The 27,108-nt window shown below is 37.2% G+C and overlaps 1 protein-coding gene across 4 annotated transcripts in view; it reads right to left on the minus strand.

The window, feature by feature from the left end:
- Window positions 1-26,384, minus strand: part of adarb1a (adenosine deaminase RNA specific B1a) — a 42,901-nt gene extending 16,517 nt beyond the window's left edge. For 2 of the 4 annotated variants that reach the window (XM_051694191.1, XM_051694192.1), the window contains exons 1-3: window positions 26,197-26,384; window positions 9,454-9,511; window positions 2,895-2,921 (exon numbers count right to left, since the gene is read on the minus strand). In XM_051694191.1, the coding sequence (XP_051550151.1) occupies window positions 2,895-2,904 (10 nt within the window). In that variant the 5' untranslated portion in view covers window positions 2,905-2,921; window positions 9,454-9,511; window positions 26,197-26,384. Of the gene's footprint in view, window positions 1-2,894; window positions 2,922-7,170; window positions 7,327-9,453; window positions 9,512-26,196 lie in introns of those variants that run through there. The other 2 variants (XM_051694190.1, XM_051694189.1) reach the window with 2 other exon arrangements.
- Window positions 26,385-27,108: the final 724 nt, after the last annotated feature.

Consider the following 27,108-nt stretch of genomic DNA (forward strand, 5'->3'; position numbering starts at 1 on the left):
TGTTCCCACTTACACCCTCTGCCTGCTCTGTTAATGAGCCTAATTAACCAGCGTTAATGACGAGAGACGACTAATGTGCAGGTGCAATTATTGCCCAATTAAATGCTAAAATCCCCCTAATAAATCAGGGAAAGAGACTGGAAGAGCATGCTTTCTGAGAAAACATTAGTTTCATTCCAACACTCAAACCTCTGCTGAAGTGTGAACTGATAACATCGTTTGAAGAATTAAATGTCTACTGGGGAAGAACAGTTCTGTTCTTTAGCTGGGTATTATAGAGTTCAGTGATTAAGGAAAAGTCATTAAGAGGCATTTAAGTCACATTTTGTACGTTTATTGTTGATTCTTCGATTTATTGTCGAGCTCCACGGTTGTAAATCGATGGTATATGCTTCTGTTGAAGCCATCAGTCTGTGTTTTTTCATCATTCCCTCGTTAAAGACGTTGAGTACGCAGTCTTTGACTTTTTGTCAGATGTTTTAAAACTAATATTGACAGAGACGGAATAACAGGCTCTCTGAATCCAAAGGCGCAGAGATATCGAAACGTCTGTATGGACAGGCTTGAATGGGAACCTGTTTAGAGAGGATACTGCTGTCATGATGATACTTTGAAGGGCTGACTGAAGTGGATATAGTATGATAAGACACTTCATGATAAACAAGCCTGAGAAGCTCGATAAATCACGAAAGCTATTAAAGAGAGCGACACACACATGCGGACACTTCAACAGAAGCTTTTCAAGACTACACTGACACTCAAGATATCGACATAATTATTTACTGGCATCAGAAGTTTTCAATCATTCTCAAATGTCCCATTCAGCGATGGACTGAGTGAAGTGAGAATTTCTTAAGTGAACGAATACAAGAAATTCCTCTTTAAAATCATTATGCACATAAGAACTGGAAAACAAGGTGTCAAGAGTGGGATAAAAGCAGATATTTCGCAAACAAAATCCATTTACATCCACATTCCACTCAAAGATAAGTGCTCCTGCTCGTTGATTGCGATTAGCGATTGATGTTGACTATGCTAAAACACCATAAAAGTAGGGTTAGCTGTGGAAAACCCTGTGAAAATGAAAGCCCACGGGATAATAGGAGGCATTTCTAACAGCGTGACGCCTGACACATTAGCAGGCAGTGGTGATAAATTAGACAAAATCACTTACCGTTCAACATCTGCTTTTAAAAACATGACTATGCAAACAACGATCAACTTCAGTCTTTACCTTCTTTTCTGTATCGCCTTTAACCCAGCATAGGTTGATTTAGGCGAAGATAAGAAAGATTGTAGTCAATGATAAAGGGATGCCCTTGTGTTTCAATCAGTGAAAAATTAGTTAAGGTAATTCGAAGTCTCTCTTTGAATCGATCAAAAAATTATATGCCAAATAAAATAAAAACTTTAACACAAAGTAACTCATTGTTTATTATTGACAAGGCTGTCAGTAGATTATGAAATTGATGCATTTCTGTTAATCGGCTAAGCAGACAATGCCGATAATCTCAAATATCAGCAGATTAATCAACTAGGCCGATACATAGGTCCATCAATGGAAGAGACAACCAAGCAAGTCGATTGCTCAATAGACTTCCATTGTAAGTGGTTTTTTTTCCCATCGCATTTTGTTAGTTTTTTCAAACCGAGATAGTAGTCGGAATTATTTTTTGTGGTAATCAAAAGCATGTTGATCACAACTTTAACTTGTATTAAACTCGTAAAATTGGTTTAAAAGCATGTTTATTAGGTTCATTTCAAAATCTTGCAATGCGGTTGAAAGCAGACAAACACTGAGCCAAACATGGCATCAAAACCCTGTGAAACCATATGAAGCGGTCTCTAAAGTCTGCTCATGAATAAACAATAATGAATCTCTAATTTAATCTTAAAAATTTACTTTTGAACTTCTTAGCTTTACTTTTCTGTAGTTGTGAAAAGGAAAAAACAAACTATTACCTAAAAGCATTCTAGAGCTGAAATAGCGTCACAGTCACATGGAGACTCATATGGACACTTTCATTGCATCTTAAAACAGCATGAAACGGTGCATTAAATGCTGTTCCCGTTCAGCACCATGGAGAGCTGCTAGCTAAGAAAGATGAATTCAGGACCATGGAGAGCAGTCCGCTTAGAATGCACAGCAGGTCATATTGAGTGAAGGGTAGATGTACGATCATAAGACGCACCCTGAAACCAAGCCATAGCTCAGCTCTACAAGCCTCTGGCTCATCAGGAAACACTGGGAGTGAGAGAGGGCGAGAGAGCAAAAGAAAGAGAACTAGGAGGATTGTGTATGTTGATGTGTTTGAAAAGTAATTGCACACCTCTCCTAAACAATCCACACAATTAACAATCATGTCCGTACAGCACAACAAAAAACTCATAACTTTAAGTGTGAGCAATATCGATAGTGACACATCCTCAGCACTAGAGGTCAGCCAATATTGGATTTTGCAGACAGCGATAACTAAGATGTTGGAAGAAAGTTGGAAGAAACTATTGGAGAACTATCACTGTTGATTTTTTCCAAAAGCAATTATTGCCGCCGATTAATCGGCAAAAATGATAAATCGGTTAAACTCTACTCAGCACTGCTAAACGATTCTAATATTAGCTGAATAATTTATTATTCTCTTCTCAATTCAGGATAACAAAGTTGAATTTGCTACAAAATGCTGGTAAAGAATTTGTTTCAGGAATGCATCAATTCAGTTCTACAAGACATTCAACCATGACTTGGATGATAGAGAATTGTGATATAAACATGGAAACATGAGGATAAAGATTTGTTAAAAGGTCTATTTCTACTAAGAATTTGCAAATTTAGTTTAAAAACGCAACTAACGACAAGTATTTTTTTACACACACACACACAACATTCCACCTACCTTCATTCATTGCCTTGCTGATGAACCCTGTGGAAAGAAACAAAGAGGACATTTTTGATAAATTGATATATCGACCAGGCCGATTAAATGGTAAATCGGTATCGTCCATTACTTATCATTTTAAAGACATTACTGAAAAGGCACCAAACCATGATAAGTCTAATATGCTGTTTCAGTTATAAATTATTAGCTTTAGCGTCTTATTTCAACTAGAGCTTGTATCAGCATTACTCCGGGTAATTAAAATTTTTCGCCCAAACCCTGAAAGAATCCGTACTGTATGTTGTATAGACATGTCATTCAACGCATGTATTTTCATCTAGAAAACATATTTTTAGAGCGTTTGTTTGCAATTCCCTATTATTTAATTGCAAAATGTCTGGCTTATGGTTCGAAATGAATGGAAAAACGTACTTGACGGAAAAGGCGGAGGCCCAAAAATATATATATATATACATACTGTCTGTTTTTTTAAATAAAACTTTTATCACTGTACATCACTGTCGATCGTCGATTCAATATGATCTGCAATGCATCACTTAAACGCTTCCTAGTCAGATGTTAGAATGAGATTCAAATGATGTTTTAGCAAATGTTTATGATTTATTATATACATAAATTCTCTCTTTCAAAAGCACATCTTAAAGGAATAGTTCACCCAAAAATGAAATTTCTCTCATTATTCACTTACTCTGATGCCATCCCAGATGTGTATGACTATCTTTCTTCAGCAGAACACAAATGAAGATTTTTAAATAAGATAGAGCTCTGTTAGGTCCTTATAATGGAAGTACACGGGTGCCAGCACTTTGACAGTCTAAGTCACATTTAGGCAGCATAAAAGTACTCCATGCGACTCCAGTCGATCAGTGAATGTCTTCTGAAGCTTATCGATAGGTTTATGTAAGATACAAGACGATAATTGACTAAATTGGTACTTCCATCCAGGGCTCTGATGCTGTTTGAAATGGCCGAACTCTCGCGTGAAGTTCGTTCTTCTGTTGTAAATAAGCGCCACTTCCGAATTCTCGCGTGAACTCACCGATGCACTTATGTTACGCTTCGCGCCAGCTGCTGGCAGGAAGTGCTTTATAAAAGTTAATAACCTTTTAATTATCGATTTCTTTTTTACACAAACATATCAAGACATTTGTTGATCGACTGGAGTCGTGTGAATTACATTTATGCTACCTAATTGTGACTTTTGGACCGTTAAATTGCTGGCACTTGCATTATAAGGACCTGACAGAGCTCTGTCTTCTTCTAAATATCTTAATTTGTGTTCTGTAGAAGAAAGACAGTCATATACATCTGAGTCATATACATCTATAATGAGAGAATTTTCATTTTTGGGTGAACTATTCCTTTAACGACACTCTTCCGCAAACATCTCAGCAATGTATCCATGTTTCCATTTGCGATGTCACTAAAACGTTCCTTGTCAGATGTTAGATCGAGATTCAGCAGTTCTTTTAGTGATGAATATGGTTTAATATACGCAAGTTCACACATACATTTTGAGACTTCAAATAAAACGCGACTCTTTCCAGATGATGCACTCATTTGCAGACGTTTTGCCAAAGTACATGTGATCGGCCAAATCTCAGCTAGCTTGTGAGGATCAATCAGCCAAACTTCCAAGTAGAAGAAAACTTCCTAAAAACCATAACCTACCATTATCCTAAATGTGCAAAGGAGTGTCTTTAAAAGCAAACAGTGGTGCCACTGATGTTACGGGCAAGAGCAGGTGGCACAGATAACACGCTTTTATCAGCAAAGCTCCAGACCAGACCAGACCACATGCCATGGAGACGGATCTATCACTCAGACCATCAGAAGGAAAAAGGGGGAGAGGGGGGAAGAAAAAGCGAGTCGGAGACAGGTGGGCTGGACATTTTTTTGGTCTTGGCTGGTCAAACTGAACCGCTTGAGCTAATGCCGAATTTATTCCCCCCTCCAGTAGATTAAACTCACAGTCTGCCTCACATAGCTTCACTCCACTACATTTGCTCTGGAGGAAATTAGGTTTTTGTATCCTTGTAAGAGCATGAGAGAGGGGGAGGGTGGCATAGGGTGTAGAAACGCTTAAGTAACCAAGTTTATCTAATTTGCTGTGCCACATTTCCAATGAAAATTCAATATTTTCAACCAGGCGTCTAAAGGAAATAATTGTGGGTTAATTTTTTCTTTTCTTTTTTGCAGATTTTGACCCAGCTGTTGACCAAAGGCTTATAAATGGCAGAACTTGCATTTAGATTATAACCACCACAACATTTTTGCTTGACTTTAAAATCAAGGGTTCAAGGGTGTGAAATAGCCATGTCAATTTTAAATCACATGGGAATACAATACAGAAAACATGAGCCAAAAACTCATGGCAAAAAACCTTGGTGAAAACACTTGGCGAATGTTGAATGTCATGTTGAAAACTCTTGCTGAAAACTCTAGGAGAAAACACTAGGTGAAAACTCTTGCCAAAAACACTTGCCGAAAACATTAGGTGAAAACACTGGGCAAAAACTCTTGCTGAAAACTCTAGCCGAAAAATTTTGCTGAAAATACTAGGCGAAAACACTAGGTGAGAACACTAGGCGACAACACTTGGCCAAAAATCTAGGTGAAAACACTTGCCAAAAACACGAGGCGAAAACTCTTGGCAAAAAATCTTGGTGAAAACACTTGGCGAAAAGTCATGTCGAAAACTCTTGATGAAATCACTAGGTGAGAACACAAGGCGACAACTCTTGGCGAAAACACTCTTGGTGAAACTCTTGCAGAAAACACTACGCGAAAACTCTAGGTGAAAACTCTAGGCGAAAACACTTGGCGAAAAATCTAGGTGAAAACACTTGCCGAAAACACGAGGCGAAAACCCTTGGCAAAAAATCTTGGTGAAAACATTAGGTGAAAACTTTTGCTGAAAACGCTACATTTTTGTTGAAAATACTAGGCGAAAACACTGTTTGAAAATATTAGGCAAAAACACTGGGTGAAAAACACTAAGCGAATCACTGTATTCCAGCACTTTCTCTTAAAATCGTTTAAGGAGTCTGTGAGCCTCAAAATTAATTACTCAGTCAAAAAGTTTAGCCATTCTTTACTTTGTAAAAGGAGATTATAGGAACAAAGGTAAGATCATGCTAAGAAAGGGTGTCTTTTTATAACATATTATTTGATTACTTATCAGAATGAGTGGATAAACACATCACAAATATTTAATAAATAGACTAGCTACTAAATCAGTTTCAGAAACGACTGGCATTGAACAGCAAACATAACAGCTTCATGACCCACATCTCTTCTATCTTTAACACAAACGCAATCGCTTATCTTTCAACTAGTCAACACCACACACAGCGGTCGATACTTGGACTGCGGCGGACTGTGACAAGAGGCGTCACCATGGTGAGAGATTACCAGCGTGAAGTGGTCGTTCTAATGAGAGGGATTAACTTCACACATGAGGAGCTGTCTGAATTGAACCTGCTATCTGCTGCCTTCAGCAGACTAACAACACATGCCTTAAATAGAGAGAGAGCGAGAGACATGTGCTTATATAAACATTCCCAAAGGGCTAGTTGTAGACGAAAATAATGAAAGACATCTAAACGAAAGCATCTGGTAGAATTAATGCCAGAACTAGCCTATAAATTGCAGAATCAAACAGCGCATTCATTTTTAGATTCAATAGTCTGCAAGTCACTGACAGCAACAAGTACTTTTACCAGAGTTCACACAAGTTTTATCAAATGAATTCTGATTTTTCAGTGGTTCAGTGGTTTGATAGACTGCACTCACAAAGAACACCTTCTCACTAATGAAATACTTTTAAACTAAGCATAACTAGAAAGATGTATATTCACTACAGAAATGTCCATTCCAGGCTTATAAATATCTAAATTAAAAATTGCGTGATATTTCCAGGTTTTCCATGACCACTGGAACACTGTGAAACTATTTCTATGTGTTGATAACAATGCAAATAAAAGTGTCGGCAGTAAGACCAACACAGACGTTATTAAACAAGATAGTACAATGCTTGTTTGCTACACAAACAGAAACAAAATCTACACTACTCTAAACAAACGTTTTGTCCAATGCACAACAAAAAATGAGGAATTTTTCGTACTTTAGCACAAAAATGACACTAAAAATGCTAAAGAGAAAAACGTCAATAAAGGCGCAAACGCTTACATCAATTGTTTACGTTTACATTCGAGCAAATTCAAAGTGACTTATGATGTCATGCAATTCTATGCAAATATAAACACGTTACCTTTGCGTTCGGAACGTTTTTTGCGTCTTCTCTTGAATCTCCTGCGAATGAGGCAGTAATACGCACCCATGTTTTGAGAGCAGCTCTGACACTGAGCCATGCTGTTGTACACAAACCACGTTAACTCTCTCTCTCTCTCTGCTGTTCAGAATCAACTTCAGGAGGAGTGAGAATAGAGAGAGATTGTGGTGTGTTGTGGAGTGGGAGGGCTTGTGTGGACTGTTTTATGGCTGTTGGTGTGGTGCAACCAGGTGAGAACTCAAGTCACACCCTCATGCACATACTCACTAATACACACAGATTTTCTCTCTCTCTCTCTCTCATTCTTTCATACACACATACAGTACACTTGACTCCATCCTTCTCCTACATTCCTCCCCTTGGAGGCGCCACTAGTTAGGACACAGTGTAAGTTTAGTCAACCTACTAAGAAGAATGCACTTCCCAATATGCAATAAATAAATTAAATAGCTGACATGTTTGAATTAATTATGACAAAAATCATAACTGATTATTATTTTCCTTGATATTATATTTGCAAGTTTTTAGATTATAAAACGTACATTAAAATACTTATTTTGGGTGGATCAACGGCATGCCGTATTCTTAAAAAGAAATATTATATCTGTGTCCCTGAAAGACTTTTTTGCTATTTTAAAAGAAATGTTCCGGGTTCAATACAAGTTAAGCTCAATCGACAGCATTTGCAGCATAATGTTGATTACCACCAAAAATATTTTTAACTCATCCCTCATTTATATATATATATATATGTATATATATAAACTAAAGCAAAAATCACCGTTACAGTTAGGCACTTACAATGGAAGTGAATTTGGCCAGTCTATTAGCATTAAAATACACATTATTTCTTAAGTATAGCCACAAGATGTAAACATATTACCTGTTAACATGATTTTAGTGCAATAAAATTGCTTACAGGGTTTATTGGCTATGTGTCGTCATGGCAGCGAAGTTGTAATACTGGATATAACTTTGCACAGGAAAGGTTAGAAAGTTATTTTATCACACTAAAATCATGTTTATATGCATATTGTTTATCTTGTGTTTATACTTTTGAAACAGTGAGTATTTTAACGTTTATGGATTGGCCCCATTGACTTCCATTGTAAGTCCCTTTCTGTAACAAGAGATTTTTGCTCTTTTTAATATAAACGGGACGAGTTAAAAAAAATATATATTTTTTGTAGTAATCAACATTACGTCACAAATGCTGTCAATTCAGCTTTAATTGTTTTGAACCCGGAATATTCCTTAAGCATCAGTAAATCAAGATCAGTTGCCTAAACGGTCAACTTGGTTACAACGTTCAACCGCTGCAAAAACACACACTGAACAGAAAATTAAATAGATAATTTGACCTACGTGGAATGCTATAATTGAATCTTTTCAGGATTAGATCATTGTGGCAGCTGTAATTGAAATCTCGATTATTTATTCGATTAGTTGTGCAGCCCTAGTTTGAATCAGATTTAAAAGATCTTTACATTCTAAAGATTCTAAATCCACCAAAGTTAAAGAATTTAAATTGTTTTTCAGGTTCTTTTAGAAACATGTCTGAGGCGTTTACTGAACTGCTACTATTCTTAAAGAGACAGTACCGTTTTAGCGCTTGTTCTACATTTTTACATAAATACTTGTAAATTATCCAAATTATGCATGTAAAAATACACATGTAACACAATCTACTATAAAAATTTCAAGACATCATATTTTTTGATAGACTACATGGATTTGTACATTTGTAAAAAGCTGAAAAAGTGATGAAAATAATGTAAAAAGCATGATAAAATAAAAACTACCAAAAATAATATTTTCGAAATGTACCTTTTTAGAAGATGCCCTGTATAATAAAGAGCATTAGCTGTTTCATATGTAAGCAAAATGCACATTTACTTATACCCAAATGAATACGGAAATGAATCAAGAAATCTGTTTCTAATAAAAATCCACACTTAAAGTGACATTTACATTGTAAAGATTAAAAATCTATAGAAGTTAAAGGTTGATAAAAGGAGAATTTTTGTGAAAAATGAAAAATCTTTTTTTTTTTTTTGGGGGGGGGGGTTTCTTCATGATCACTAGAATTCGATCTTCTTATCACTGAAGGCTATATTAACAATACCTGAACACTATTTTAGTACCAAACTCATTTTGATTCGCAACCCTCTGCCTCCCTCTGTTGGACATTCACAATAACACGCCACAGCAGTCCATTTCATGCCTGTGTGCATCATACACACAAAGTCTCTGGATACACACCTGTATGTTTTTCCTCCACTAGTCTTTATTGGCGACACAAAACAGTGTGTTGCGTAACCTGTAATTAAAGAAGAGAGAATTCGGCCTTTTAAGACTTCACAATTTATAATCGATTTTTTACAACAAATACAGCAGAATCACAGCACACTTAAGAGCTATTAAAATCAAAACATCATCCCCACTGTGAAAAACAGACCTGCTTAATGGTTTTGTTTGAAATGGTTTGAAGATGAGTGACACAGGCTGACGGCTATAATAATGCACCAGGCAAATACAACCAAAAGATGGCGCACTAAACTCACAGTAGAGACCTATAAACTTATTAATCTATATTTATTTACACTTCTTTTGCTGCTGCAAAATGCAAATTAAGAAATGCAAATTACATTACACAAAATCTAATTTAACACATGATTGAACAAATATCAAAGAGAGAGAGAGAGAGAGAGAGAGAGAGAGAGAGTGAGAGAGAGATGGTGGATTGTACCCAGTGGAATTCAAGTAATCAGAATAGACTGATATGTCAGTTGGCTGTATAGATCAACTGCTGTCCTAGTGACCTTGTGAACCATATATATTTTCATCGGCCTTCAAATGCTTCAGTCAAGTGCAGCTTTTAGCTTTTTTATTTTTTGCTCACGAGTTCATAAAGGTCAGATCACATCTAATCACCATAAAAAGCCACAGTTATAAATGCAACATGATGTATTCTTTGAGAAAACATCAAGTAGTCTCTGTGGCAGACAAACCTCGTGTTCATCGGAAAGGAGGAAGCGGGAACCGGGTTATTAACCAAAAATACTTTTAATAAAACAAACACAACATAAAACTCAGCAGAACAACACAACTCCGTGTGTGTCTCTCTCTCTGGCGTCTCCGGCCCCTCCTTATCACTCTCTCCCGCTGATTGGGGCAACTCAGGGGCAGGCGTGCCTCCTCACCTCCTGGCCACACCCTCCTCCTCGTCACATACCCGCAATGCCCGATCTACACCCTGCACCACCCCCCCTTCCTGGAGGGGAAGAGTTGCCCCTTCAGCCGTTCCGCCGCCGGCTGGTCTTACCTGCCTCCTGGGAAACTGAGTAGGACGAGGGGAGGGAGAGGGAAGAGAGAAAGAGAGTGGGAGAGCCCGATAGAGAGAGAGAGGTGAGAGAGAGAAGAAAAAAAAAGAAAAACACTCCGGTTCCCGACCACACCGCCATTTGGTCCTCAGCCAGCTGTGCAGCGATCCTCCACGACGCTGGGTAATGGCACTGGACTTCCCCTCCTAGCGGACGCAGCAGGCTCTTTCACCCCCTGGCTGACGCAGCGGGTTCTTTCACCCCCTGGAGGACAGCAGCGGGCTCCTCCGCCCCCTGGCGGATGCAGGGGACTCCTCCGCCCCCTGGCGGAGGGCAGCGGGCTCCTCTGACCCCTGGCGGACGGCAGCGGGCTCCTCCGCCTCCTGGCGGATGGCAGTGGCTCCTCCGCCTCCTGGCAAACCGCTCCAGTACCACCGGATCGTGTATCCTCAGCGTCGCGGTCCTCCGTCAGTGGCGAGGGCTCTCTGACGGCGTGTCTTCCTCCAGTCCTGGGTTTCGGCACCACTGAGGCAGACAAGCCTCTTGTTCATCAGAAAGGAGGAAGCGGGAACCGGGTTATCAACCAAAAACACTTTTAATAAAATAAACACAACATAAAACTCAGCAGAACAAAACACGTGCACGCACACAAACACAGCTCCATGTGTCTCTCTCTCTCTCTCTCTAGCATCTCCGGCCCCTCCTTATCTCTCTCCCACTGATTAGGGCAACTCAGCGCCAAGCATGCCTCCTCACGTCCCGGCCACTCCCTCCTCCTTGTCACAGTCTCCTTAAGTGATACTGACCTCTGATCTCCTGCCCACATTAGATCAAACCTCATATCTTACAGCCACAGAGAGATGCTCTCTGATCTGACTGTAACTTAAGTATTCCCTAAAGACTCATTCACGGACACAGCAATGAAGATGGAAACGATTAGTGTGCGTGTGTGTGTGTTAGGAGATAAAAGGGGCAAGAGAAGAGGCAATGCTGAAGTCTGAATTGTGATTGAAATAAGTCTCATTTTCCAAAAATAAATAAATACATAAAATATACTTAAACAAATGCAAATTACAATCAGAAAGAAATTGCCATTCTGTAAATTGCAGTTAAAAATATATATATATAAAAATGTCACTACAATGATTTAATAGTATTTTAAACAGTATTGCTTTAATTTACAAAAGAACACCTACTCCCTATGAGAAAAAAGGCTAATTATTGAGGGTACGTTTACACGACAATGATGTACTAAAAACGGAAAAGTTTTTCCTTTGCGTTTTTGAAAAGTTTCGCATACAGACGACAACATTGTCAAAACGATCCCTGTCCACAGATCCGCAAAAACGACTAAAAACGCTGTATTACGCATGCCAGGCCAGTAGTTGGTGATGTCACTTCGTAAAGCAACACTATGCACCTGCGCACATAAGTATTCTTCCACAGATCGGTGAATATAAACAATGAAGATGGCTATTGCTGGTCGTAGTAGTGATGCAGTAAATCTACACTTTGCTGGAGAAGCATCAATAAACTCAAAATCTTGAGCAGCACTAACACAATCCTGCAGTCCGCCATTGTAGTTTTGAATGTCTCGTGCACATGCCTATAGACTGAACACGTAATACGCGTGTGCATGACGTCATCGTTTTCACAAATTCGCGTTTCAGTATGTTTACATGGAGACGATAACGGCATTGTTTTCAAAAATGTGCACTTTGAAACCTGTTTTCAAAAGTTTGCGTTTTCAGGCCCCAAAACGCCGTTGTCATATAAATGAACAGCCAAAACGCATAAAATGTTTTCCATTTTTAGTTGAAAACGCTGTTGTGTAAACGGCCCCTGAGACTAAAAGATTGATCACATGCATTCCTCATGTACCTCCAACATACATTTTTTCGAAACAACAGAAATTCAGTTATGACGGGCTGATGTTTGACATTTTTTATACTTCCTGATTTCTAGTGATATTTCGCCCATTGTACAAAGGGGCCTCAGTTTGTTCCTGGAAGGCAGCAGATGCCCTAACCCCACCCCCACCCTAATCCTAACAATATGGAACCGGTATGGCTGAGTACCCTGCCAGGAGCAAACTGAGGCACCTTTCTTAAAACGAATCTTTTAAGTAAACAAATCATTCTCGTTCACTCTCATACACTGACTCATATTTCTCTTTTACTGACGTCTTTCCCTTTCAAAGCCAATGAGCTCTAGTTTGGAGCTCAAGCCTACTTTGGTGGCTCTTCATGCCTGTAAAGACTGATTACAGCATGAGCCAATAACATTCGAGTGTGCTCTGTAAAGACACATATCATTGGTTTCACCTGCTGAACAAACACACCCTTCACTTTACCACTCCAGTGGGTCATTTGAGTCTGAAGAAGATGAGACGTCTCATTCATGAACGAACTGAATGCACTGGTATACTCGTTCGCAAATTAAATGAATGACTCGGTCATCTCATTCGTGATGAATGAGGATCTGCGGATCAACTGAATAAGAGGAGGCATGCCATTCGTTCAGTTCGGCGCGAGTCAGTCACAGTCAACAAGGAGAGAATGAGGTGAAATGCGCTAAAACACGTTTATAAGTATGCACAAAAGACCTGTAGACCATTAAGTTAAAATTACATGAATTATAAATGGAATTGTTGTACTTTGGTGCACAGTGCAAAGTATTATTAAGCTTTTCTTGAACTTTTTCTATGTCTTCATAAAAAATTAAGCCCAGCGTTTGACAAAATGTAGGAAAATAAGACCTGCTATTTGGGGTGAAAACGGTTATGGTGTTTAAACTCTAATTTAAAGTGTCTTCGTACATTTGTAAACATGAAAATTCCATGTGTTTGCTTTTAAAGACTATAGCATGAGTCAACAGCATTCGAGTGCTGGCTGTGAAGGTGCATATTATTGGTTTGACCCACTGAATGAATACACCCCTCACTGAACCAGTCAGTCATTTGGTTCGTTCACTCATTCGCAAATGAGATTAATGAAATGAATCAGTCATCATGAACGAGGATCAGCTGACTAGCTGAACGAGAGGAGGAGACAATTCATTCGTTCAGTTTTTCTTTCAATGCAATTACGTCATTTGGTGCCATCTACAGGCGCAAAGGTGTAACTTGCAGAATTATTTAATGAACGAATCAATGAAGGAATCTGAACAAATGTATCAAAATCACCACTACTACTGGTTTCAACACTGGACGAGAAACTGGGTCCCCCACGCAGCTGATGAGATGCGCTTCCGGTGGCACCACAGAAGAAGGTAAACACGGAGTACTGGAACATTCGGAAGCAACATTTCGACTTCCCGTTTGATCATATATAAAATATGCATTCATCTTCACTGTTTTCCACACAACTCACTTTTGGCGCCCCTCTGTGGCCACTGGGGACAGTGCATCGAATTTCGGTAAACAGCAAGTTTACCACAAGTCAAACTACTGTTTCCGAATTCACTGCGAGATCAGTCTGAACCCTGATAGATTCTAATTTCATGAGAGTAACAATTCTGCATTAGTTGATAAATCATATTTCTTCTGTCAATAGAAGAGGCCAAAAAATTGGGCTAAAAGAAACAATAAGTTAACAATAAAGCACAACCCCTAATGGGTCTAACTGATCCATACCACTAAAAGATTTGATCGCATAACACACAGAAAGTGCTAACGGAAGTCTAAAGTTGTCGTGGTACAGCTGTGTGTTGTTCAGAATCAATGGAAGAGTTTCTCGTTGATCTCCAAGATATGTTCAGAAAGCACAGCTGCTTTTCATTGAGAGCATAGCACATATCTCACACACAATAAAACATCACCTGCTGAGATAAGACCCATATACACATGAACACACACAAGCTCAAACAAGACATGGTGTGGAATTTCACTGACGGAATTCAGGAGGAAGTACTATGATTAAAATATACATAAAAGGCAACAAACCTCCACTTAATGGTACAGAATTACACCCATCACATTATTCTCAAGTATGCATACAAAAATTAAATTTAAACATCATTCAGTGAGTTTAGTTTAATTTATAAAGAGTCTTATCTAATCATAAAACTCAATTCCTCATTTCATCTTCTTCCCATACAGACACTTGGTTAAATGAGGACATACCATTAGACATTTATTGTTTTTATATTAAGCTAAATATAGTAATTACTATAAACTAAACATGAACTTAAACCTTTGCCAATAGAGGAACAGTTTCCTTAATAGTGTGAAAAAGATTGCTTAGGTGAATTATACATTAAAATGCAGAATTTATGGCATAAAAAGCCATTCATCCAAAAATATACTGTAGCACAGATCATCTTTTATTGGATGGTACCATCAAGAGCTTGATTTGCATAGATTTAGCATTTAAGTGCTTGTATCCAGACCCAAAAAGACTTAATTTAGATACAGTTCACTCTGCACTTCAACGCTAATTTCACATTCTTTAGGAAAGTATGAAGATTCATTTACAAGAAAGTAAACACCCAAAAATGAATCTTTTTTTCGTGCCCTTAGGAAAACACATTCGTCATTTACGACCTTTTTTAACAACTCCGCACTCAATATCCTCGGGCTGTGTAACCTTGTTTAACATTTGCAATTAAAGCTAAAAATAAACGCAGTGATCTTCCATTGTTCAGCTCGCTTGTTGCAGTTTAACTGCACAAAACAAACACCACTCAACAAATTCCAGACATCCAAAAATGCAGTTTTTATTTTACATACAAATCAAATCATATCATATCCACAAATCTCCTTCATTTACGGAGATAAACATGATTACGCTTCAAATACAATTAGTCCTTCTCTACCTTAACTTTAAAGTTACACATTAAACATAACAAATTAATACAATAAAAATAATAACAGAGTAGGGCTACGTTTCCCAAAAGCATCGTAAGTTTACATTGATCGTAGAGGCCATTGGCGCCAGTGGTTTCTACAATCTATTTAGGCTTACGATGCTTTTGGGAAATGCAGCCTAGATGACCAAAAACAGTGACCCAAATCTGCAATCTATCAGATGGCTTGCTTAATCAATATTTTTGTCCCTGGTGTGAAGGAGGTGGGTCATGTTGGTCAAATAGTTGACTAGTCATTCAACAACCAATTAGTCAATTAGTGAGGTTGATTTTATCTTATATATATTTTATTTTAGCTTTGATGTTTTTAGAGGTGGCGTTTTAATTACTGTGCTGATAGCGTGCTGTGCTTTAGCTGAGACAGTTTGCATGGCAAAGCCCTAGCGGGAAAAAAGTTACATATTTAAAATCATCGCCTTCACGTTTTGCACTATTTTTTGAGCGGTTGCGTTATTAACACTACATGTCAAGTTAAAAAAAAATATATATATATATATCAGTCAATTGTGTGGCAGCAGTGCAATGCATAAAATCATTCAGATACGGGTCAGGAGCTTCAGTTAATGTTCACATCAACCATCAGAATGGGGAAATCTCAGTGATTTTGACCGTGGCATGATTGTTGGTGCCAGACGAGCTGGTTTGAGTATTTCTTTAACTGCTGACCTCCTGGAATTTTCACACACAATAGTCTCTAGAGTTTACTCAGAATGGTGCCAAAAATAAAAAACATCCAGTGAGTGGCAGTTCTGCGGACGGAAATGCCTTGTTGATGACAGAGGTCAACGGAGAATGGCCAGATTGGTTTGAGTTGACAGAAAGGCTACGGTAACTCAGGTAACCACTCTGTACAATTGTAGTGATCAGAATAGAATCTCACAATGCACAACATGTCGGACATTGAGGCGGATGAGCTACAACAGCAGTCAAGCATGTCGGGTTCCACTTCTGTCAGTGGGTACAGGCTCACCAAAACTGGACAGTTGAAGACTGGAAAAACGTAACCTGGTCTGACGAATCTCGATTTTTGCTGAGGTACAAAGATGGTAGGGTCAAAATTTGGCACCAACAGCATGAATTCATGGACCCAGCCTGCCTTGTGTCAACAGTCCAGGCTGGTGGTGGTGGTGTAATGGTGTGAGAAATGTTTTCTTGGCACACTTTGGGCTCGTTAATACCAATCAATCATTGCTTGAATGCCACAGCCTATTTGAGTATTGTTGCTGACCATGTGCATCCCTTTATGGCCACAATTCACCCATCTTCACCAGCATGATAATGCAACATGACACAAAGCAAAAGTCATCTCAAACTGGTTTCATGAACATGAAAATGAGATCACTGTTCTTCAGTGGTCTTCCCAGTCACCAGATCTGAATCCAATAGAACGCCTTTGGGATGTGGTTGAACGGGAGATTCGCAGCATGAATGTACAGCTGACAAATCTGCAGACATTGCGTGATGCAATCAACTCAACATGGACCAGAATCTGAAAGGAATGTTTCCAAATTCTTGTGGAATCCATGCCACGAAGAAATGAGACAGTTTTGAGAGCAAAGGGAGGCCCTACCCAGTATAAGTATAGTGTTCCTAATAAAGTGCTCAGTGAGTGTATGTTGCGCTCTGTCTAACTGTTTTAATGAGTTTTATGTAAATACTCCAAAAGAAACACATCCAATCAGAGTCAGCTGAACCAACACAGTCTCATGACAATTCGTAATAATTCGTACAACATGGCGAAATTGAACAATATCATAAGAGGTGCCTTGTTCATTTTTACTTAGGAAAGAAACTAAAGTTTAAGAAACAAATAATTCAATCATAAAAATCTATTATTAAGATTGACTTATTTAAATTTTCTTAACTTCCAACCAATTGAATTAAGTAATATTTAACAAAAAAAAAGTAAAAAATAAATAAATAAATAAATAAAAACTTAAATATATTAAAGTTTTCATTTAATTTAGCTAAAGATTACTCAATTCAATTTGATTTAAATTTGTTATGAAATTGAAATGCGTAAATCTAAAAAATAGGCAAATATTTTTAGCTTGGTCTCATACAGAAACTGATTAGAAATATTTTTATTTTATTTTATTTTGAACACACATAAAAAACTTTTGGTTTCTTGGTGCCAAATATACAAGCATAGCAAACGCAACAACACATTTTTCTATCAGCCAACCATTTTTTTTCATTTTCATCATCTAATTAACCCTCTGGTGGGACTTAAACCGAAAACTTTCCAAAAGCAAAAACAAAACTAGCATGCATGTATTAAAATGCTCAAAACAGAACATTAACAGAACATTAATAAACAAGCTTCATAACGAATGTCAAAACAGAAATACTGTACGTAACAAACAAGCATAATCGAGTAGAATGATGTACTCGACAAGAATCAAATTAAATTGTTCCTGTTGAGTCCACATACCTCTAATGACCTGCAAGGGTACAAACTAACATTTCACTGTCTCAGCGGAAATGAGTGTCATTTGTCAGAGGGAAATTTGCACAGAAATGCACAACATATCAATTTTGAAATTAAAGAGAGTTATTCATGCCCCACAATTGCTCCTAGTTATCACTATGCCAGAATAGTTCATTCAGGCTTAAGCAAACAACTGCCAGACTGACAGAGAGGAATGAAAGCCTCCTAAAAATCTCAGATCAAACTGGAAAGCAAAATCTTCTTATGTAAACCCTATTAACTCAAACATCTCAATTCATTTGCAAGGAATAATGCTGGGCTCAAGAATGATACTTTACAGATGAGACAGCCTGATGGAAGATGGATTAAATCTCAACCATTTCTCTCTAGCAATGCACTCAATGAAGATCAAAAACTTCAGTTTAAAAGTTAACCAAGTAAACCAAGCTTGTACAGTTTGGTGCCTGATGTCTGCACTATGAAACCGTAACTAACCGTTTTACGTAATCCAAACCACAATTTAGGGAACACTTGTCAGATCACTTAAGCTACAGTTACTCTGATCTCTCATAGACATGTATATTTAGAGGGGTCATATCATAGAAAACAGGATTTCTCTTACTCTTCTGAGACGAAAATTTGATATACCATAAAAATGTACCACAGAAAGCTACCTGCCCACTCCACCCAGACCATCAAGTGAAACTAAACTGCTAAAATGCTATTGTCACATCGATACTGACGTCACAAACATGAGCACATCAACTTACAGTATAACCACTTGATTCAGTAGCAAAAACACTGTTTGATTCGAAACTAAATTGACTGTTCTTTGGTGAATTGATTAACATTTAAATTGGACTTTAAGCGGATAAAATGCCTTTTAAAGAAAAATTAACATTTTAAAAAGCAAGCGTGCAATGCGGCCACCTTACGCAACCTGTGAGCAAAAGAAAATAATTACTTTTCGTGCTGTGTGATGATTTCGATAGAGATGCTTCATCTGTTTTTGCTAAGAGCTGGCTTGTGACTTTGAAAAACAAATGAAAAAAATAGCACCTCATCAAGCAGAGAAGAGCCACTTAAACACAAAGGCTTTTTTTTTTTTAAGAGCCTAGTTATGTTGATGGTTTAATAAAGGAATATTCGAAGTTCAATACAAGTTAAGCTCAGTCAACAGCATTTCTGGCATAATGTTGAATACCACAAAAATGAATTTCAACTTGTCCCTCATTTTCTTTAAAAAAAAGCAAAAATGGAAGTTACAGTGAGGCACTTACAATGGAAGTAAATGGGGCCAATTTGTAAACGTTAAAATACTCACTGTTTTAAAAGTATAGCCACAAGACGTAAACAGTATGAGGGTTAATATGATTTTAGTGTGATAAAATCACTTACTAAACATTTCTGTGTCAGATAAGCCAATATAATTTATAGACAAATTTACAACTTCGTTGCCATGAAGACGTAATGCCGTAAACCCTACAACGACCGTAAAAATTACAGCTCAAATAACACACTAGTTTTAACAGAAGAATTCATGTAAGTGCTTTAATAAAATTATAAGCTTCACATTTCTGCCTTTAAACTTTCCAAAATTTGGTCCCATTCACTTCCATTGTAAGTGCCTCACTGTAACCTTTACCTTTGCTTTATTTAACCTCGTGCGACCCCTGTGTTCACATATGTGGACGTTGTATTTTGGCTTTGCTATACGCAACGCATAATTTCATTTAATTTAAACCAACTGATCTCAGTTCAGGAGACTCTGTGCTGTCAGTAAAGGGTTAAACTTTCGATGTACGGAGTCATGTGACAAAACATCATGGCGCCGAACATAGCGGAGTTTGTCTTTGGGAGAAACGACAAGAAAACTACATCTGGTAAGAAACCTAATTAAGTTTTTACATTGAAACCAGTTTGAGTCAAAAGATTAAGAGTCTCTAGTTTCATCCGATATGGCATTTTAAAAAATTTAGCAATTTATCACGAAACTGTTAAACACAATGACCACATTTGTGAACTGTATGCTCAGTTTCAGTTAAAATATCCTATCCTGTGCATTATCACACTGAGGGTACCTTTACACAACAACGATGTACTAAAAACGGAAACGTTTTTCCTTTGCGTTTTTTTGAAAAGTTTTGCGTACAGACGACAACATTGTCAAAACGATCCTCGTTCACACAGATCCACGAAAACGACTAAAAACGCTGTATTATGCATGCCAGGCCAGTAGTTGGCGATGTCACTTTGTAAAGAAACACTACGCGCCTGCGCACATAAGCATTCTTCCACAGAGCGGTGAATATAAACAATGAAGATGGCGAAAGCATCGAGCAATTTTGTCTGGCCGGACGATGAGGTTGCTTTATTACTACAATTACTTTATTGGAGAAGCGTCAATAAACTCAAAATCTTGAGCAGCACAAACACAATCCTGCAGTCCGCCATTGTAGTTTTGAATGTCTCGCACATTGTTTTGAAGTACTCGTGCGCATGCCTATAGACTGAACACGTAATACGTGTGCGCATGACGTCATCGTTTTCACAAATTCGCGTTTTTGTATGTTTACACAGAGACGATAACGGCATTGTTTTCAAAAACGTGCACTTTGAAACCCGTTTTCAAAAGTTTGCGTTTTCAAGCCCCAAAACACCGTTGTCGTGTAAATGAACAGCCAAAATGCATAAAAAGTTTTCTGTTTTTAGTTGAAAACGTTGTTGTGTAAACGGCCCATTAGAATCAATGGATGCATCCAAAAACTGAAAAATAATGCTTTCAGAGGGTTTATATGGAGTTAGGATGAAAATAAGGTGCATTTCAAACTATTCTCAGACCAGTGCAGACAGACAGCACACTGGAGGTTAAGTCATTCACTAAATAGGGAGCAAGGGAGCATCCTATTGCTCTCAATGCAGCTAAGTGCATTCAATCTAAACTTCCTATTTAAAGTTCAGTTTCAGGCTGCAGATGATGTTTGGACCACTAAATAAACTTGCCTTGCCTTGCCTTTAACATGGTTGGCAGTGATTGGATGATGCTGGCCAATACATTGAATCAGAGTTATTTATGCTCATTTCTGATGTAATGTCTGTAACGTCTCAAAAACATGAATATACAACACTCCTGGAAACATAATAAAAAATGTGATTAAAAAAAAATCTGATTTTCTATAGCTTGGTATTATTTCACAACATAGACTCACTGTCCACATGTGCACATGTTTTTAGGAAAACTATTTGGTGTAACAAAACTATATATATATATTTTATTTTTAATTTTTTTGCATGTTTCTTAGGGGCTACTAGTTGCAAATAAAAAAAAGGGGAATGGAAAATGCACACAGTCATGTAGGGGACTCAGGAGGTTAAAGAAAGGACTGACAAGTCGAAATAATTTTTTGTGGTAATCAACATTGACACAAATTCGATTAAGCTTAACTTGTACTGAACCAAGAATATTCCTTTAATTATGTTCATTAATCTCCCCTGCTTGTGTCTTTATTTGGTTGTGTTGTATTATTAAAATTAATATGAATCTTGAAATGTTTGCATGCCATGCAGTAAACATACTGCACCAGTGATTTCAGTTGTACAGTAGCATGTAATTGTAAACACACCCCTTGTGATTCTTAAAGGTGCTATATGTAAGATTGACAGCAGGCGTTTGAAATGGGTACTGCAGTCCAAATACAAAATATTGGAGAGTTGTCTCATGCGGGTTGCCAGAATGTTGACATGCAAATTAGCCAATTCAGCATCCGTTTTAAAGGATTTCTGGGCTTTAAGCTGTCTCCATCTTCCAAAGGCATCTCCAATATTTATCCTTGTTTTATTACGCCTCTGGTCATGGTGGTTTTTAGACAGATGGCGAGGCTTTTTAGGTCGGGTGGAATCTGTTATCTCTGATCCAGTTCGTTTGCTGGCTTCCATGGCTATGTCAAAATACTACTGGTGAGTGGGCAGTGGGCGGGATCACACGGGCCAAAACATAAACAGAAATTCCGGCCTGGAATGGAAACTTCAAAGTAGAATACACTGGCTGTAGCATTGTTATCGGAGAAGCCAGTATTTCAACTTAGCATGTTTCCTAATTCTCTAATGACATATTATGGTCCTTTCATGATTGAGTACAGTAAAAATATTACATATAGCACCTTTAACTCTGCTAAATTCAATCACCAACCAGGAATCCTTCTCAACTCTTTACTAATGAAATGTGGATTTCACATAAGAATATTTGTATGATTTGATGTAACAAATATGGCTCAGTTATACAAGATGAAGTACCATCTCAAAAGCAATCTTTGTTGAACAGGAACAAATTATTTAAACCAAAACCAAGAAGCCAAAAGACTTCCAAGTAAGACCAGGGTCACATTCAATATTCAACAAAAGACACCGTCAAACAACGCATACAGTAATTGACAAAAAGGTGGAATCAATCAGCAAGGGAAAACCAACAACAGAGACACGAAACAAAAGTTCTTCAAAATAAAAGACTGATAAAAAGACAAGACAAGAAAAACTCTTAGACTTCAATGTTCCTGTGGCCTACATGCAGTTTGGGATAAATAAAAATTCTGACTCTGCCAGATACACCAGTTAACATGGGCATCTGGTTAGCAAATCAGAGAGACCATCAAACCAAACCTGCAAAGTGGATTTTCTATTAAATAACTTTTATGAAGGATCAAGGATTTGGCATATTGCCTCATTTGTTTAACTAAATGGCTTACATGTGGTGACAAAGGCAAACAAACATATGAGCTACAACTGGTAAAAACCCCAAAGTCAAAAACCAGTAACTACCTCACAAAGTGGTCAAAGAGTAAACGAAAAAGAGGCGATCATTTTAGTTTAGTTTGACTTTTTGTTTTGTTTTTTCATTCCAATCACACCAGGCTCAGTCCCACATCTTTGCATCCTTTATTTCTTTACATGCAGAATTCATACTCGCCTCGGCAAGTGCTTTAATTTGTTTTCCAAAACAAACTATGATTGGAATCCAAACATAAGAGCAAAGCACAGCATCAATACAGTTAAAAGATTTCCGATTAACCCTTAAATGCATGGGTATTGCGCCAAATATTATTACAAACTCTGGTCCTTAGAGACCCGGCACTTATATCTATCACAAATGGATCTACAAAATGCCCAGATAGTGTAACATTTTCAAAACATTTTCAAGACAATTACAAAATAATAGAATAGAATATATTCTGATATATTTACATGCTTTATTTTTCATTTAACAAAGATATGGTGCAACAAGTATAGAACTGGATTCATTACTTCCACATTGAAATTTCACGAGACGCAACTGTAAAACACATATTCAGCTACACATAACACATAAACTAAATATAAGCTACACATATGTATTTTCTCAGGTACTTTTTGAGTATAAATAGATGCACAACTTACATAATTTCAGTAGTACACCCAAATGACAATAGTAATTTCATACTGTTCATGTGTTGCACTTGCTATAGTTTACTTCCACATTGCTTCTTCATCATAAAGCAATTTAAAATGCAAATCAAGTCAATCACTGAAACATCAGCGTCTTGAGTAAGAAATGGCATGCATGCAAATAGGCTATGTGTACAGAGTTTCCTCTAAGAAATTTTGATACCGACCAACGTGTCCGGGAATAATACGTTTGCCAGACAAATTGGAAAAAATCTGGTCATCTCAATTCTGTGTTTATATTGCGCTGTAAACACATTGGACTATGCATACTAATGCGATATAGGCTAATAATGACACAATCAAGTCAAATAAACAATAAATGTTTGTTCATTATAGCTGCTTTTCCATTCAAAAAACAAAACAGAAAATGGTCGCCATAGAATTAGCATCTAATTAAAAAAAACATTCAACAATGGGGCAAAACAAAACAACTAAACTGCAATTTGCCACATGTCTTTTCATTTATAAATAAATATTAGGTTAGGTTCTGTCATATCACCTTGGCTAATTTCCTTGGCTCTTTATTTTTATGACTATTTTCCTCCATTTTTTTCATAGCACAAAAGCGTTTTGCTGCCCAAGTAAATTCAAATGTGTCTAGTGTGCGAGCAGGCTTAACGGGAATAACACAGGCTGCTTTTGCCAATGTGCAGGATACAACGCACTGTAGTTGCGGATTAGGATTCTGCAAGCTTCAGGAAAGTTTAATCGATAATTCACCGTTGCCACACAGAAAATAAACCTGATATAGTAGTCATTTGTATGGCTATAGAACTCATTTGTCTTGTAATAAAAAAAGAAAGATATATCATGTGATAGTAAACTTATATAGATTTGAAATAATCATAAAAATATGATTTATGGAACCGGCAACAAAAAAACAAAAGAAAAAAACCCCGACTGACCTCTTTACTGACCCTATACACTTTTGGTAATTAAACAGTTATAAAAACAATTTCTTTTTTTTTTTTTTTTTTTACATTATACAGAAGAGGACTACTAAAGAGGTGTGGGCATTAACTCCAAAAAATGGAAGCGGTAAAGGGGGTGGAAGGAGGTCCCGGGTCACTAAAGACCAGAGTTATGCATTAAAGGGTTAACTTGTGGAATTTCTTTTATCAGAACGATAAAAGACAATAGTAACCAAAGAATTGATATATGAATGCAGAATGCAGAAATTAACTTCATTCTTTTTTGTTATTTACTAGAGGTCGACCAATTTTGCCGATACCCATAAGTATGGGACTGTTGGAAAGGCCAATAACCGATTAATCGGCGGATAGTTTTTAAAATTGATTTATTTTATGTCAAAAAAATAATAATATTTTGTTAATAAGGCGAGCAAAGAAAAAGAGTCCAAAATGAATAAAATCCCAGATGCAGTTTTTGGTTCAACCAAAGTCCCATAATAACCAGAAAAAAATCAAGATTTGGTGCATAATGTGTGACATTTATGTATAAATAAACCCAGGGCCTGGGTAGCTCAGCTAGTAAAGACGCTGACTACCACCCCTGGAGTCACGAGTTCGAATCCAGGGTGTGCTGAGTGACTCCGGCCAAGTTGCCTAAGCAACCAAATTGGCCCGGTTGCTAGGGAGGGTAGAGTCACATGGGATAACCTCCTCGTGGTCCCTATAATGTGGTTCTCGCTCTCGGTGGGGCACGTGGTGAGTTGTGCATGGATGCCGCGGAGAATAGCGTGGGCCTCCACATGCGCTACGTCTCCATGGTAACGCGCTCAACAAGCCATGTGATTGCTCAGATTGCGCGGATTGATTGTCTCAGACGCGGAGATTCGTCCTCCGCCACCCAGATTGAGGTGAGTCACTACGTCACCACAAGGACTTAGAGCGCACTGGGAATTGGGCATTCCAATTCCACTTATTTTGAAATTACGAAATGATGAAAAACTATCGACATAGATTTTTGCCGATAACGATAGTTCCAAAAAGCAACTATAGGCACTGATTAATCGGTAAAACCGATATATAGGTCTACCTCTGTTATTTACTATATTGTTACTTATACTTTAATATATCAACTTAATTTTTTATTGTTAGCATTAACTTTTTACCTTTATTCTCATATTTAAATATCTTAATTACAAGCTCCTTATTATTAATTATTCTTTTATACATCTTAAAAATCTTCTATATGTAATATTTTATCCAGATTTATTTTACTGATGAGGTTGTACAGGATAACACATTTCACTGTCAACAAGAACTGCTGTATGCTGCGTTATCTGACAAATAAAACTTATATTAATAAGACTTTTTTTAAATAACAGTTAATAACCTGCAAAGACACAGCATTATTTAATTTTTTACATCATTATAGTAATGTAATACAATACATCCTTATATTAATTACATTATTATTGTTTGGTATAGGCTATTATTAATGTCATTTAACTACTGGTATGAAAGTAAAGCTCTGGAGGCCCTCTTTTACATACACCAGGACTGTTGGTGTAATATATAATATATAAATATATGTAGTGGATATAAACATATATCCACTACAGTGGACAGTAATGGATATTTGGCTCTCAGGACATGACAAATGCAGATGGGACAGATGCTCACAAGATTGCAGCTTCCAAAAACTCGTCGGTCAGTGTTAGTTTGTCTATCCATTACAATAACCAATGCTTTAGTAGTATAGTTTGAAAACTACAATACTTTGCAATATAAAATCTTCCACGTCAGTGATCTAAGACAAATGTGACCGCACATGTCTTTATATGGACCACTGGATGCCGGACTGTAAAGACAGTGGACCATTCATTCTGTTCATCCCTCATTTGATGTATGGATTTCGGTGCATTGGTAACGCAGATTATAATGCAAATTAAATGCATGCATATATAACGTTTTGACATGAATAAATGGGAATAATACTCACTGTAGGTTGTTGGATTTAAACCCTTAGATGAATCCGGATGGACAAAATGCCTTCAATCGATAGCACAAAATTAAAAAAAGCTATGTTGAAAAGACGCGCATGTAGTATTTGTCGACACTTGCAATATTAACGCATGCAAAGCATCGGTGCGTATCGTACAGCGAGTGATTTAATAACGCGTGTTTTCATCTGCGGAACACAATCGAGCGATGTAACGTATTAACCTCAGCTGACACCTGATTGGCCGCTGAGGGGGCGGGCTCTTATACTCTTTGCCGTTTGATTGGTGGATCAGAGTTTGACAGGTTATACACTCGCGCTGATTGGTCAGGAGGACAGTAGAATGGTTTTATTTATTTAGAGAAACTCATAGAACTGTAAAACTCTTACCTGGACAGCAGATTTTGTTTAAAAATTTTTTACCTGTAATGAAACCTGGTATTTATTATTATTTTATCCTCATTATTATGTTGTTGATTTTTTAATATAAATGGATAAATATATCCATCATAGTAGAGTTAATAGTAAAACAGTCTGTAATGAGCCTATTTTTTAATATTTACGCATTTCAAATTGAATTAAATAATCTTTAATAAAATTAAATGAATAAAAATTAAGTTGCATTCATTTAATTTTGTTAAAGATTACTCAATTCAATTTTATGGAAATTTGTAATGAAATTTAAATGAGTAAATCTTAAAAACAGGGTAAAATAGTTTGTGTATTATAGAAAATAAAATTAAGTTCTATACTAATACAGACTAAAATATAGTAAACTTAAAATACATTAAATGCAATGAAATTGCATCCTCATGTTTCAGGGCCACTGTATATTCCAGAAGTATAATAACAAGCCTAGATGCAAATATTTCAGATTTTTTTATTTTATTTTTTATGACAGATATGTAATGT

This window comes from Myxocyprinus asiaticus, chromosome 49, assembly GCF_019703515.2.
Source record: "Myxocyprinus asiaticus isolate MX2 ecotype Aquarium Trade chromosome 49, UBuf_Myxa_2, whole genome shotgun sequence".
In the NCBI taxonomy this organism is placed as follows: domain Eukaryota; kingdom Metazoa; phylum Chordata; class Actinopteri; order Cypriniformes; family Catostomidae; genus Myxocyprinus; species Myxocyprinus asiaticus.